Genomic DNA, 13,700 nt, shown 5'->3' with positions numbered 1-13,700 from the left:
TGGTGTTGCTAGTAATTTGGGGAAGGTTTGGGGAAGGTCTGTGAGATAAACCGCTATCACTGTGTCCCACTAGTTGAAGAGGTGGGCTGGGGCAGATGCTGAGAGAGTCCAGGTGGCTGAGTCTGGTCTTTTTAAAAATATACTGGAACTCCTGAGTCCTTGAAGTCCGTGGTGGACACTGCCAGCCCCTCAGCCTGTTTCCCAGTGAGGGGAGGAGGGTTAGGCTGAGACCCACTGGGTTTGAAGCCCTGCACATGAGTCCTCTGAGCCTCGGCTCCTTTGTGAAATGAGGGGGTTGCACAGAAGAGTTTCTGAAATTCCCTCTGAATATTAACTCACCTCAGCATTGCACTGCTTTCCTTCTTTCTCGTGTCCCTCCTGTGGGGAGCTGCCCCAGATATTGGGGACCCTCAGATAAATGTAGGCTCACTTCCTGATTATCATTTCTGCCAGCACAGACGCCCGCTCCCGCCAGGCCACCTGGGCCTGTTCGTCCTTCACAGCTCTGTCCTAGAGTGCCAGCTGAGCCTGAGCCCCAAAGGCAGGGTCACTGCTTTTGTCCCCCGTGTGCATTCTGGGTGTGACTGGGCAGTGCCAGGCCCAGGCCTGGCATCTGGAGGCCAGTCCTCAGATGGGACTTGTACTGACTGCAAGGCACAGTGTGGCCAGGTGGGGGACCCGGTGTGCATGACTCTGATGTGTCAGCTTTCAGATGAACTGCCAGCCCCTGTGACTGAAGCGGCTGCTTACCAGGCCTGAGAGGACACATCTGTGAGGTGTGACACATCTTGAATTTTCCAGGAATGTGGTTAGACCAGGGGGAGAGCCTTCCTTTTTGTTTGGAGCATCTGGAGAATTGCCTTCCCAGCAGTATGGCAGGATCCTGTTACTTACGTCGTCAGCACTGAATCCTTATCATGTCTCAAGAGCATATGCTTTGTCATCAGTGTTTTTATTTTATTCCTCTCTCATATTTCTACTAGGACATTGCATCATTTTTAATAAATATTTTATATGTAGTGGATTGAATGATGGTCCCTCAAAGGTACATCCACCCAGAACCTGTGCCTCCACCCCTCCTTTCAGTCTCTCTGCAGTCTCCACTTTTGGTCCTTGGGTACCGGGGTTCTCTCCTGCAAGTTTTTCATTGATTAATCAGGAAGTTTTTTCTGTGTTTTAATAGTGATACCAGTTTGTTCCTGGGAGCATGTCCATGCAGCATGCACTTACTCTGCTGCCATTTTTCTTCACATATATATATATATATATATATATATATATATATAAATATATATATATATATATATATATATATATATATATATATTTTATTGATTTTTTACAGAGAGGAAGAGAGAGGGATAGAGAGTTAGAAACATCGATCAGCCGCCTCCTGCAGACCCCCTACTGGGGATGTGCCTGCAACCATGGTACATGCCCTTGACCGGAATCGAACCTGGGACCTTTCAGTCTGCAGGTCCACTGAGCCAAACCCAGACCCTGTGAATGTGACTATTTGGAGAAAGGAAAGGGTCTTTTCAGATGTAATTGAGTTAAGGACCTCAAGATCAGATAGATCATGCTGAGTATCCTTAGAAGAGAAAGAGAGATGGCGGGGGAGGCAATATGAAGATGGAGGCAGAGGCTGGAATGATGCAGCCACAGGCCCAAGGACTGCCAGGGACCTACAGAGGCTGGAAGGGACAGGAAGGGAGAATTCAACCCTCTGACACTTTGATTTCAGACTTCTGGTCTCCAGAGCTGTCAGAGAAGACACTCCTATTGCCAGAACTGGTTTGGCTCAGTGGAGAATACACTCCTATTGTTTTAAGGCACCCAGTCTGTGGTAATTTGAGATAGCAGCCCTAGGAAACTAATACAATGATTACTCAGGATAGTAAAGGCATCAACACATTTTGTACTTGAAGTTCTCGTTTGGTCCAAAAGAGTGAGCCACTGCAGTGGGCTGCCTCCCCTGAAACCTGGGTAGAGTAGGTAGAGGTGCTGTTTTTTATTTTTTTTATTTTTATTAAATTATTATCTGTGTACATATTTTAAATCCCCCCCCCCATACATACCCTCCCTCCCCAGAGTTTTGTGTCCATTGGTTGTACTTATATGCATGTATACAAGTCCTTCGGTTGAGGGGTACTGTTTGACCATGACCCCGTTTTGTCCTCTGGGTGGGTGAATCACCCTCTCACCCCAATGACTGTGGCCCTCCCGTCCTGGGGTGTGCCAGTCCCACCTCTTGCATTTGGACGGCATTGTGGGAACCTGACATTTCAAAGAGTATGCCAAAGGAATGCTTCTCAGGTTTTTAAGTCTTAATTTTTTTAGAATGGAGAAATTTTTTTAAAGTTTTTCTTTTTGTTACTTAAAATTAATACACTTTATAGCCGAAACTGGTTTGACTCAGTGGATAGAGCGTCGGCCTGCAGACTGAAAGGTCCCAGGTTCGATTCCGGTCACGGGCATGTACCTTGGTTGCGGGCACATCCCCAGCAGGGGGTGTGCAAGAGGCAACTGGTCGATGATGTTTCTCACCGATGTTTCTAATTCTCTATCCCTCTCTCTTCCTCTCTGTAAAAAATCAATAAAATATATTTTAAAAAAAATATATATATATATATATATACACTATTAAAAATAAATAAATAAAATAAAATAAATACACTTTATATTTTAGCAGTTTTAAGTTTACAGAAAATGGAGCTGATAGGCAAAGAGTTCCTCTCGCTGCCCCCCCAACTCCTCCACCCCCCCCCCCCCCACACACACACACACCAACACAGTTTTCTTCCTCATGAACATTTGTCTTAGTGGGGTACATTTGTTAAAACTGGTGAACCAACATTGATGTATTTTTATTAACTAAGTTCATAGTTTACATGCGGGTTCACTCTTGTGGCATACAGACTGTGATTTTTGACAAATGTTCAATGTCATGTACCCACCATTATAGTATCATACCAAGTATATCACTGCCCTAACGGTTCTCTGTGATCCATGTGCCACTCCCCCCACCACTGCTAGCACCCAGCACCACTGATCTTTTATTTGTCCCCATGGTTTCGCCTTTCCAGGATGTCACATAATCACATAGTTGGAATCCTACAGTGTATGCCTTTACTGGCTGGTTTCTTTTGCTTAATAATATGCATTTAAGATTCCTTCATGTCTTTTTGTGCTTTTTAAGGTTTTTAGATGTCATTTTTAGGAGAGTGAAACTAGGTATTGTGAAACTTATAGAAAGATTGCTTTCTTTAAAAAAAAAAAATGCGAGTACATCGTATAGTCTTTTATTTATTTTTTTAAATTTTACATTGTATAGTCTTTAAAAGTCCAATAAAAATATGAGTGGAGACTGCATTACACCCAAATGCCACATTTGGAGATCCTCTGCTGGAGATCCTCAGAGATAGGCCTTTTTGATTTTTCTGGCTGGGCACACGACAATGTTGGTCAGAGGACCCTGCTGCAGGGAGCTATTGATGGGCTGCTGCTGACCTTTTCCTGCCAGGGCTGTGTAGTGGGTTCCGTAGCTCCCGGCATTTCCCTGAGCATCCCTTGGGCTGGTTGTTGTAACAGAATTCCTAGAAGAAAGTCACTGATGTGGCATGTCTGAGGGGGGAAGGAGTGAGGAAGTGACTTAGGCTTATCACTGACGTTCAGGGCATGAGGGGAAAGCTGCTCCTCGGAGAATCTGAGTGAGGGAGAGGATGGAGGAGTGCTGGAGGCCTCCAGGGGGTGATCTCGGGTACCAGGATTTCTGGAAGGGGATGGGAGAGTCATGGAACGGGCACAAACGGAACTGATAGGAATTGTCCCTGCTGTACCGCCTCTGTTCCTCCCTCCTTCTCCCACTATCAGCAGCTGCAGAAAAGAGCTGCCTTAATAAAATATAACAGGGAAATGTGTCTTTTGTACACACTGTTATCTGAGGGTAGAGAGTCAAAAACAAAAGCCATTCTGTTTTGAGATGTGACTGTTTGTTAAGAACCTAGGAGGGCACTTCCTGATCTTTGCTCCTACCTCCACACCCCCACCCCCACCACGGCCACAGCAGGTTTAACAGAGCATGTCTGGGAGCAGATTAAACTTTTTCCCCTGGAGCGATGTGCCTTCAGGGGAACACAGGTTTGGCAGAAACCCCAGCACAACCTGTCTGTTGAGAGTCTGGACGGAAGGCCCTCGCACTTCTGATACGATGGGGCAGCTGTCTCCACGAGCGGGCCCTGGCCAGAGCTGGTGCGGGCTCGCATCTGAGGGTAAGAGGAGGCTGTGTTGTGGTGGGACAAGGCTCACACCATGCCCAGCAGTTACTTTCCCTCTGAGGGATCGCAGCCTGGAGAGGGGGGACCCCAGGCAGGGTTGGCCACACAGGAGTTCCTTACTGGTGGCTCTGCATGCGGCCTTCCTTATCTGTCTGTTGGCAGATTGTTTATTAACTGGTGAAGGTGCCATTAACATGTGAAGTTTGCTAAGATGCACAGGAGTTCATTTTAACATGTGTAATTTTATAGTTGGTGGCATAGACTTGTGGGCTTCTGGGCAAAGCTAGGTCCTGTCTGGTGGCAAATATGAACGGGGGGTGGGGGCATGTCCGTGAGCTGCTCTTACGTTCTGTCTAGTAGGCTGTGGGTGAGCACGCACCACCATCTAAGATGCCTTTCTGCCACTCTTAAAAAGTAGGTGCTCACCCAGGTGCCCTGGAAAACTACCCGCTGGCTGCCATTTGTTCAGAGCAGCGTTGACCAATAGAAATTGACCCTCAGGGGCTGCACCGGTGGGGCAGTCCCTCTCCTGGCTGCTTGACCCTCCCTGGGTGCTCATGGGGCCGACCAGTCTCTGTCCCCTTTGGGCTGCTGCCGTGTCCTCAGTCTGTGTGGGGAGCTCCAGATAAGAGGCTGTTTACCAGTACCCTCACCAGGATATCTGCATGTTTGTAGCTGTGCTGTGGGGACATACCTTCACCACCCTGTTTGTTTATAATTTTGGGCAAATGAAGGTGTAAGTGCAAACACAAACCCTTTTGTGGAATGGTGAACAGTATTCATCAGTGTACGACTCATTCGGTGCAGGGGAACAGGTTTGCTTTAGAAAGGAGGGTGAAGGGGGGGAGTGTTTGCCCTCCTCTATCTGTTTAAAAGATGGGGAGATGCCCAGAATGGAGAGTATAAGTGCCTGGCTTGAAACAGTCGAGTTTTATAGCTTCCGCCTCATTGTTTCTGTGACAGTGGAGAGCTATTTCCATTCTAGCCAAGCTCCAAGGGAGTTTCAGCTGCAGCCCCAGTCTCACCTGCATGAGTGAGGGCAGTTCCTTCCAGGTGAAACAAACAGGCCCACCTGCCTGGACCTTCTTCCTGGAGAGAAATGCTGGGTGCTGAGTTGACTTGCCCTTATAGATGCTGAGCTGCCATCGAGGGCCCATGCAGCCCAGAGAAGAGCGTCAAGCATCTGTTAGAAGTGCTGGTTGGTTGGCCTTTTTTTTTTTTTTAAATCCTTACCTGAGGATATGTTTTCTATTGATTTTTAAAAAGAGTGGAAGGGAGGGTGAGAAGAAGGGGGGGGGGAGATCGATTGGTTGCCTTTCATATGCTCTCCAACCAGGGCTGGGGATTGAACCTGCAACCCAGTTACATGCCCATGACCTGGAATCGAACCCATGGCCCTTCAGTGCACAGGCTGATGCTCTAACCACTGAGAACACCAGCCAGGACATGGTTAGCTTTTTATTTTTTTTTATTTATTTTATTTATTTATTTTTTTCTCTCTCTCATTGATGTTTCTTTTTTTTTTTTTTTAATAAGTTTTTATTTTTCATATTATTACAAATGTTCCTCCCCCCCACCACCACCATTGCTCTCCTCCACCAGGTTCCCACCCCACCCTCTGCCCTTTCCCCTCTCCCCATTGTCCTCATCCATAGGTGCACAGTTTATGTTCAGTCTCTTCCCACGCCCCCCTCTCCCCTTTTCCCCAAGAATCGTCAGTTCACTCCCCTTCCATACCTCTGATTCTATTATATTCAACAGTTAATATTGTTCATCAGATTTTTTTAATTTCCTTGGTTTTTAGATTCACTTGTTGATAATTACGTATTTGTTGTTCATAATTTTTATCTTTGTTTACTTTCTCTTCTGAAAGAACCCCCTTCAGCAATTCATATAATTCTGGTTTGGTGGTGATGAACTCCTTTAGCTTTTTTTTTATTAGTGAAGCTCTTTATCTGGCCTTCGATTCTGAGTGATAGCTTTGCTGGGTAGCTTATTTTTGGCTGTAGGTTCTTGCTATTCATCACCTTGAATATTTCTTGCCATTCCCTTCTGGCCTGCATGGTTTCTGTTGAGAAGTCAGCTGACAATCGTATAGGTGCTCCTTTATAAGTTACTACCTTCTTTGCTCTTGCTTCTTTTAATATTCTCTCTTTATCTTTTGCTCTTGGAATTTTAATAATGATGTGTCTCGGTGTGGTCCTCTTTGGATTCCTTATGTTTGGAGTTCTGTGCGCTTCCTGGACTTGTAAGTCAAATTCTTTCACCAGGTGGGGGAAGTTTTCTGACACTATTTCTTTCAGTATGTTTTCGATATCTTGCCCTCTCTCATCTTCTGGAACCCCCATAATTCTGATGTTGGTTCGCTTGAAGTTGTCCCAGAGGTTTCTTACATTATCTTCAATTTTCTGGATTCTCTTGCCTTCTAGCTTCTGTGGAGGGGTGTCTTCTGGCTCTTTATGTTCCAAATCTTTGACTTGATTCTTGCGATCTTCCCTTCTGTTTTTAGGACTCTGTAGAATATTTTTTATTTCAGACAATGTATTCTTTATTTCTTGTTGATCCCTTATCATTTCTTGTTGATCCCTTATTTCTTGTTGACTCCTTATTAATTCTAGTTGATCTCTTTTCATATCCTCATAGGCCTTATCCATCTTTTCTAGGAAATTCTTGAAAAACCTTATAAGCGTAGATTTGAACTCTATATCCAGACGCTTTTTGTCCTCCATTTCTTTCGTTTGTGATCTATTTTGTTGTCGCATTTCGCAGTTACAGATGGGACGGGGTTTCAGGGTGGAGCCTGCAGCTTTGGCTTTCGTCAGCCCCGCCCTAAGCGGGTCCTTCAGTGCTCGCTGTGGCGCCTCTGAGAGAAAGGTGCCCTCGATTTTCGCCTGCTGCCAAACAGTCTATGCTCTCCCACAATGAGCCCGGTATTGGGGTTCAGTTCAGTTGGAAGTGGAGTTGGAGGTGGCGTTCACAGCAGTCTGGAGCCCCAGTCTCCTTCCCGTCAGGGCAATCCCGCGGCACAGCCGACCGTCCCTTCTCTGGGGGCAGTGTGCGCGCCTCCGGGACCTCCTTTCTCCGCTACCCCTGGGTTCCGACTTACAGCCCAGCTCACTATGGCTGAGCCTGAGTCCCCGGGGTCTGGCCCAGAACTGGGGTTCAGAGCAGTCAGGGGCCCAGCACAGTTGGAGTTTTATCTCCTTTCTGCTAGGGAACGCCTGCCAGGCACTCGGCCTCCCTCCTCTCCGGCTCCGTCCTCTTCGCGTGCGCCGCGTGTCTCCGTACCTTAGGCTTTTACAGCTCCTCCGTGCTTCCTTCTGGTTTTCTCCTTGCTTCTTGTTGTAGGATTTCCAGTCAGTCGACTTTCCTGTAGTTCTGGGTAATGTCCATTTTATATTTTAGTTGTATTTTATTAAAATTGTTGTGTGCGGCTGCGGCTAGTTGCCTACCCGAGCAGCCATCTTGGATTCTCCCCATGGTTAGCTTTTTAAAAGCTGACCTTAGCAGTCAAATTCTGGCCTGACTGGGTGGCTCAATTGTTAGTTAGAGCATCATCCTGATGCAACAAAGTAGTGGGCTCAATCCCTAGTCAGGTCACATACAAGAATCAACCAATGAATGCATAAATAAGTGAAACAACAAATTAATGTTTCCTCTCCCCCCATCTCTCTCTCATTCTGTCTCTCTCTCTCTCTCTCTCTCCCAAATTCATCAGTGGAACAAAAAATGGATGTTTTTCTCTTCCTTTCTCTTTCTCTACAATCAATAAATTAAAAAAATTTGAAGAGTCAAATTCTGTTTCTCACAGAAAACTATTTCAGAGAGTATCTGGGAGGCCCTCAATAGCCTGTGTAGTGAGGGTTAGGGCGTGTGGGCCCTGCCTGCTTCCTCGGTCTGAGGACTGAGGTTGAGGTGGGGGAGGTCCATGGGATCGTCCTGCAGGGAAGGAGCCGTGCTCTTGGAGGAGTTTTCAGCTGAATGCTGAATAGCTGACTGGTCTTTGCCATCATCGTTAGAAATGTGGTGTGGGGGTCTTCCTGGTGCCCTTGGGCGGTTCTTGGGTGTACCCCATGCAAGTGAGCAGTGCCATCTGGGTAGCCGATTAGCAGCCACACCTCAGAGGACATCAGGGATTGACTGGATTTTGTGCCTTCTTGGTTGTGTTCCCCCTTCCAACTCCCCCCTGACATAGTGCATTTCTCCCCAGCTCAGATAACTCCTCTGCCGATGCCACCTGCAGAACAAGCGCACAGCCAGCCTGCTCTGGGATGATGAGTAGAACTAGAGCCTCTTGAAGTGATTTCCTGGTTTCAGATTTTGAAGTGAACTTAGTTGCCATAGATTCCAAGGAAGATTGGTTTTTCTGTTAAAAACATAGTAACATCCATTGCCTATTTTATTCTGGCCTTACAAGCAGCTGGCAGGGATTCCACCCACCCGTAACACATGAACTCGTTTCTCATTTTCTGTTTCGGGACCTGCCTTTGTGGCCTCTTTTGATCCCATATGGTTTTAACCTGTTGAGATCAGCATTTACAAGACCCCCCTTTTTAAAAAAAAAATATATTTTAGAGAGGAAGGAAGAGAAAAACATTAATTTTTTGTTAGAGAGTTAGAAACATCAACGAGAGAGAAACATTGATCAGCTGCCTCCTGCACACTGCCCACTGGGGATGTGCCTGCAACCAAGGCACATGCCCCTGACTGGAATCGAATCTAGGACCCTTCAGTTCGCAGGCTGATGCTCTTATCTACTGAGCCAAACCAGTCAGGGCATACAACTCCTCGTTTACAAATGAGACCTAAATGGCTCTCAAAAGAAATTTCAGCCGAAACCAGTTTGGCTCAGTGGATAGAGCATCAGCCTGCAGACCGAAGGGTCCTGGATTTGATTCCGGTCAAGGGCATGTGCCTTGGTTGCGGGCACGTGCCTTGGTTGCGGGCACATCCCCGGGGATTTGTGTGTGTGTGCAAGAGGCAGCTGATTCATGATTCTCTCTCATCGATGTTTATAACTCTCTATCCCTCTCTCTTCCTCTCTGTAAAAATCAATAAAATACTTTTTTTTTTTTTAAAGAAAGAAATTTCAATCGTTGTACTGTTGGTATTTGGCTCTGTTGACTAATGAGTTTGCCAACCACTGCCCTCGCACATCTGAGCAGACTGTCCACCAACCGTGATACTGAACCCAAGTACAAAGTGTACTTTTCCCAGCTACTTTCTGAAATCTTACCTGTTTGTAAATTATTAAACTTGGGATCTTTTAAGCATGACAAGTTGGCTACATTTCTTAGCCAGTGCAATTGTGTTTTAATTAGAGCTGAGATTAAGTTAATTTGTATAGTTGACAGATACTTCCTGTCTGCTATGTGCTGACCTGTGCTAGGTGCTGAGTCCACATGGGTAAAAATAAAGATAAGTTTAGTGCGAAAGTAGACATTTAACCAATGAACATAATTAATTGGTTAAAATTTGATTATTTAATATTTTTAGAAATATATTTTATTGATTTTTTTACAGAGAGGAAGGGAGAGGGATAGAGAGTTAGGAACATCGATCAGCTGTCTCTTACACAACCCCCACTGGGGATGTGCCTGCAACCAAGGTACATGCCCTTGACCAGAATCGAACCTGGGACCTTTTAGTCCGAAGGCTGACGCTTTAACCACTGAGCCAATCTGGTTAGGGCTAATTAGTTTTGTTTTTTTTAAGTATTTTTTTTTATTTCAGAGAGGAAGGGAGAGGGAGAGATGGAAACATCAGTGATGAGAGAGAATCATCGATCAGCTGCCTCCTGCATGCCCCCTACTGGGGATCGAGCCCACAACCTGGGCATGTGCCTTTGACCAAAATAGAACCTAGGACTTTTCAGCCCACAGATGGACATTCTATCAACTGAGCCAAACAGGCTAGGGCAGCACATAATTGAATTTCATTTCCATAGCCTGGAACATATATAATAGGTATTCGTGACGCCTTTTTGAATTTTTCTTTTTTTTAAACTCTCACCAAAGGGTATGTTTTTATTCATTTTTTTAGGGAGAAGGAGAGAGAAAACATCTGTTGGTGGCCTCTCATACCCACCCTGATCAGGGATTGAACCTGCAACCTGGGTGTGACCGGGAATTGAACCAGTAACCCTTTGGTGCACCAAATGATGCCCAACCAACAGAGCCACCCTGGCCAGGGCTTCATGGTGACTTTTCTTTTTTTTTTTAATTTTTTTTTTTTTTAAAGAATAGTTTATTGCCTGGCTGGCGTGACCTAGTGGTTGAGCATCGACCTACGAACCAGGAGGTCATGGTTCAATTCCAGGTCAGGGCACATGCCCAGGTTGTAGGCTCAGTCCCCATTGTGGAGCATGTAGGAGGCAGCTAATCAGTGATTTTTTTATTATCATTGATATTTTAATCTATATATCTCTCTCTCCCTTTCTCTCTGAAATCAATAAAAAAAGTAAAAACAAAAAATACACACACACACACACACATATTTTTTTTTTTTAATAATAGTTTCTTGATTGTAAGAGAGAAAGAAACATTGATGTGAGAGTATGCCCCTAACCTGGAATCAAACCAGCGACCTTCTGTTGTATAAGACAATGCCCAACCAACTGAGCCATACAAGCCTGTGCTTCATGGTGACTTTTAAAATTAAAATGCATATTCTTACACTATGAATGCTAATTCTTAGGTATAAATAATTCTAATGCTGGAAGTCACAAAATGGGTGATTGTTCTGGGATATACCATGTGTTGAGATGCTTTATATATTTTTTAAGTATAATTATTAACTATAAAAATTTCTCCAGACTTGGCCAGTATGCATAGGCTTAGTTGCTTGAGCACCATCCCACACACCAAAAAGCCTCCAGTTCAATTCTTATAAGGACACATGCCTGGATTCAGGCTTGATCCCCAGTATGGGGGCTTGTAGGAGGCAATCAGTTTCTTACATCGATGTTTCTCTCCCTCTCCCTTCCTCTTTCTTAAAAAAAAAAAAAAAAAAAAAAAAAAAAGTGTATATATATATATGCTACCTAATAAAAGAGTAATATGCAAATTAACCATCACTCCATGCAAACCACATCCACAAGCCACACCCACCAGCCAATCAGAGTGAGTATGCAAATTAATCCCAACCAAGATGGCTGCAGCCACAGAGAGCAGTTGGGAGGCTTGTGTTTCCCTGGCAACACAGGCCCCTCGCCCAGGCTGTCCCACACCCCAAGGGAACCCCCACTCTGATCCGCGACACCCTTCAGGACAAACCAGCTGGCCCCCACCCGTGCATCAGGCCTCTATCCTATCTAATAAAAGAGTAATATTCAGATTGACCATCACTCCAACACACAAGCTGGTTGCCCCCATGTGGTCAAAGATCCTGCCCCCATGTGGACACAAATGGCCACCACAAGATGGCCAGCAGGGGAGGGCAGTTGGGAGACACCAGGCCTGCAAGGGAGGGCAGTTGAAAGGGACCAAGTGTACAAGGGAGGGCAGTTGGAGGCGATCAACCCTGTAGAGGAGGGCACTTAGGGGTGGCCAGGCTGGCAGAGGAGGGAAGTTGGGGGCAAACAGGCTGTCAGGGGAGCAGTTAGACATCAATCAGACTGGCAGGGGAGTGGTTAAGGGGTGATCAGGCTGGCAGGCAAAAGTGGTTAGGGGCAATCACGAAGGCAGGCAGGCGAGCAGTTGGGAGCCAGCAGTCCTGAATTGTGAGAGGGATGTCTGACTGCGCAGTGGGATTGGGTCTAAATGAGCAGTCGGACATCCCTCGAGGGGTCCAGATTGGATAGGGTGCAGGTTGGGCTGAGGGACATTCCCTACCCTGTGCACAAATTTCATACACCGGGCCTCTAGTATATATATTTTTAAAAAATTACTTCATTAGTTTCTATACTTGGACAAACTGCCTATGTTTCATTTTAAAACAATATTAAATTGTTTTGTAAGCTAATGTTTCTGCTTAGAAATATAGCAGGGACTTTTTTCATGTGTGAGAGCTACCCCCTCTATGTGGTCATTTTGACTTCCGCAGAAGCAGTGTGCTATGTTTGGTGTTGGGTTTTTTTGTTTTGCTTTGTTTTGTTTTCAATGTATTTCATTTTTTTTACAGAAAGGAAAGGAGAGGGAGAAACATCGATGAGAGAGAAACATCAATCAGCTGCCTCCTGCACACTCTCTACTGGGGATGTGCCTGCAACCAAGGTATATTTGACCTTAATCAGAATCGAACCTGGGACTCTTGAGTCTCAGGCTGATGCTCTGTCAACAGAGCCAAACCAGTTAGGGTTTGGGGTTTTTTGCACCAAATGTCACACATGGACATTGTTATTTCCAGGTGCCAGGACTGACTCTTGGCACTCTCTTTTAGGCCAATGAGGTAACAGACAGCGCATACATGGGCTCCGAGAGCACCTACAGCGAGTGCGAGACCTTCACCGATGAGGACACAAGCAACCTGGTGCATCCTGAGCTACAGCCTGAAGGGGACGTGGATAGTGCGGGCGGCTCAGTCGTGCCCTCTGAGTGCCTGGATGCCATGGATGAGCCTGGCCATGGTGCTCTGCTGCTGCTCCCAGGCAGGTCTGTAACCCAACCCAGCACGGTCTGGATATTGTGCGTAAGATGTGTCTGATGGGCAGATTCGGTTCATGTAGGGGTTTAAGTCAGAGTGGCTCAGAATCATCACAGGATGTGGGAGAGAATGTGGATACTGCAGAGTGGCCCTGAGCCATCTCCTGGTCACAGCTGACTTCCCTGTCAGGAGATGCCCCTCCTGCTGACAGCAGATTATAGTGGTTATAAATGCTGCACAACTTCTTTGGCCACAGAAGTAGAAATTCTAGGAGAAAACATTAACTTGATCTTTTGGATTTTTGTCATCACAATTCCTGGAAACCAGGCAAGACACAACATTCAGTAAATGTCTTCTGTCAGGATCTTAGAACCTCGTCTTCATGGCATCCCTAACCAGACCTCCTGTTTCCCCAACCACTCCTGGTGCCCAAGGCATTTGAGGAGCGGTGAGAGAAAGGGGAAGGGTAGGAGAGGTGCCCGTGGCCCATGTGGACCTGAATGACAGCTTGTGGTTTTCCCTCTGCTACTTAGGAAGCCACCGTGCTTAGCAACCTTGGAAGTGGTTGGGTTTTATTTTCAGCTTATTTTATTTTTTGTTTGGTCCTCACAGAATTTTTCATTTTTCCCCTCTTTAATTGAAGTATTATATAATGACATGCAAGTGTACCTGTCATAACAGTACAGACATGCCACATAGGAGACCATCCAGCTCCCCAGCAGGTGCCCTGGCTTTTTTGTTGTTGTTAATCCTCACGAGAATATTTTTTCCATTGATTTTTTTATATCTTAGAAGGGAGGCAGGAAAAGAGGGACAGAGAGAAAGGGAGTGAATCATTGA

General features: G+C 45.8%; 1 protein-coding gene across 3 annotated transcripts in view; it reads left to right on the top strand.

The window, feature by feature from the left end:
• Positions 1-13,700, top strand: part of RAB11FIP3 (RAB11 family interacting protein 3) — a 96,334-nt gene that overhangs the window by 59,801 nt on the left and 22,833 nt on the right. For all 3 annotated transcript variants that reach the window (XM_084880493.1, XM_084880491.1, XM_084880492.1), the window contains exon 4: positions 12,657-12,868. In XM_084880493.1, coding sequence (XP_084736619.1) covers positions 12,657-12,868 — 212 coding nt within the window. The remainder of the gene's footprint in view (positions 1-12,656; positions 12,869-13,700) is intronic.

Source organism: Pipistrellus hanaki (genome assembly GCF_964339955.1).
Source record: "Pipistrellus hanaki genome assembly, chromosome: 4".
Classification (NCBI taxonomy): Eukaryota; Metazoa; Chordata; class Mammalia; order Chiroptera; family Vespertilionidae; genus Pipistrellus; species Pipistrellus hanaki.
Note: the sequence above shows the minus strand (reverse complement) of the source record. Positions and strands in the feature narration are given on the sequence as shown.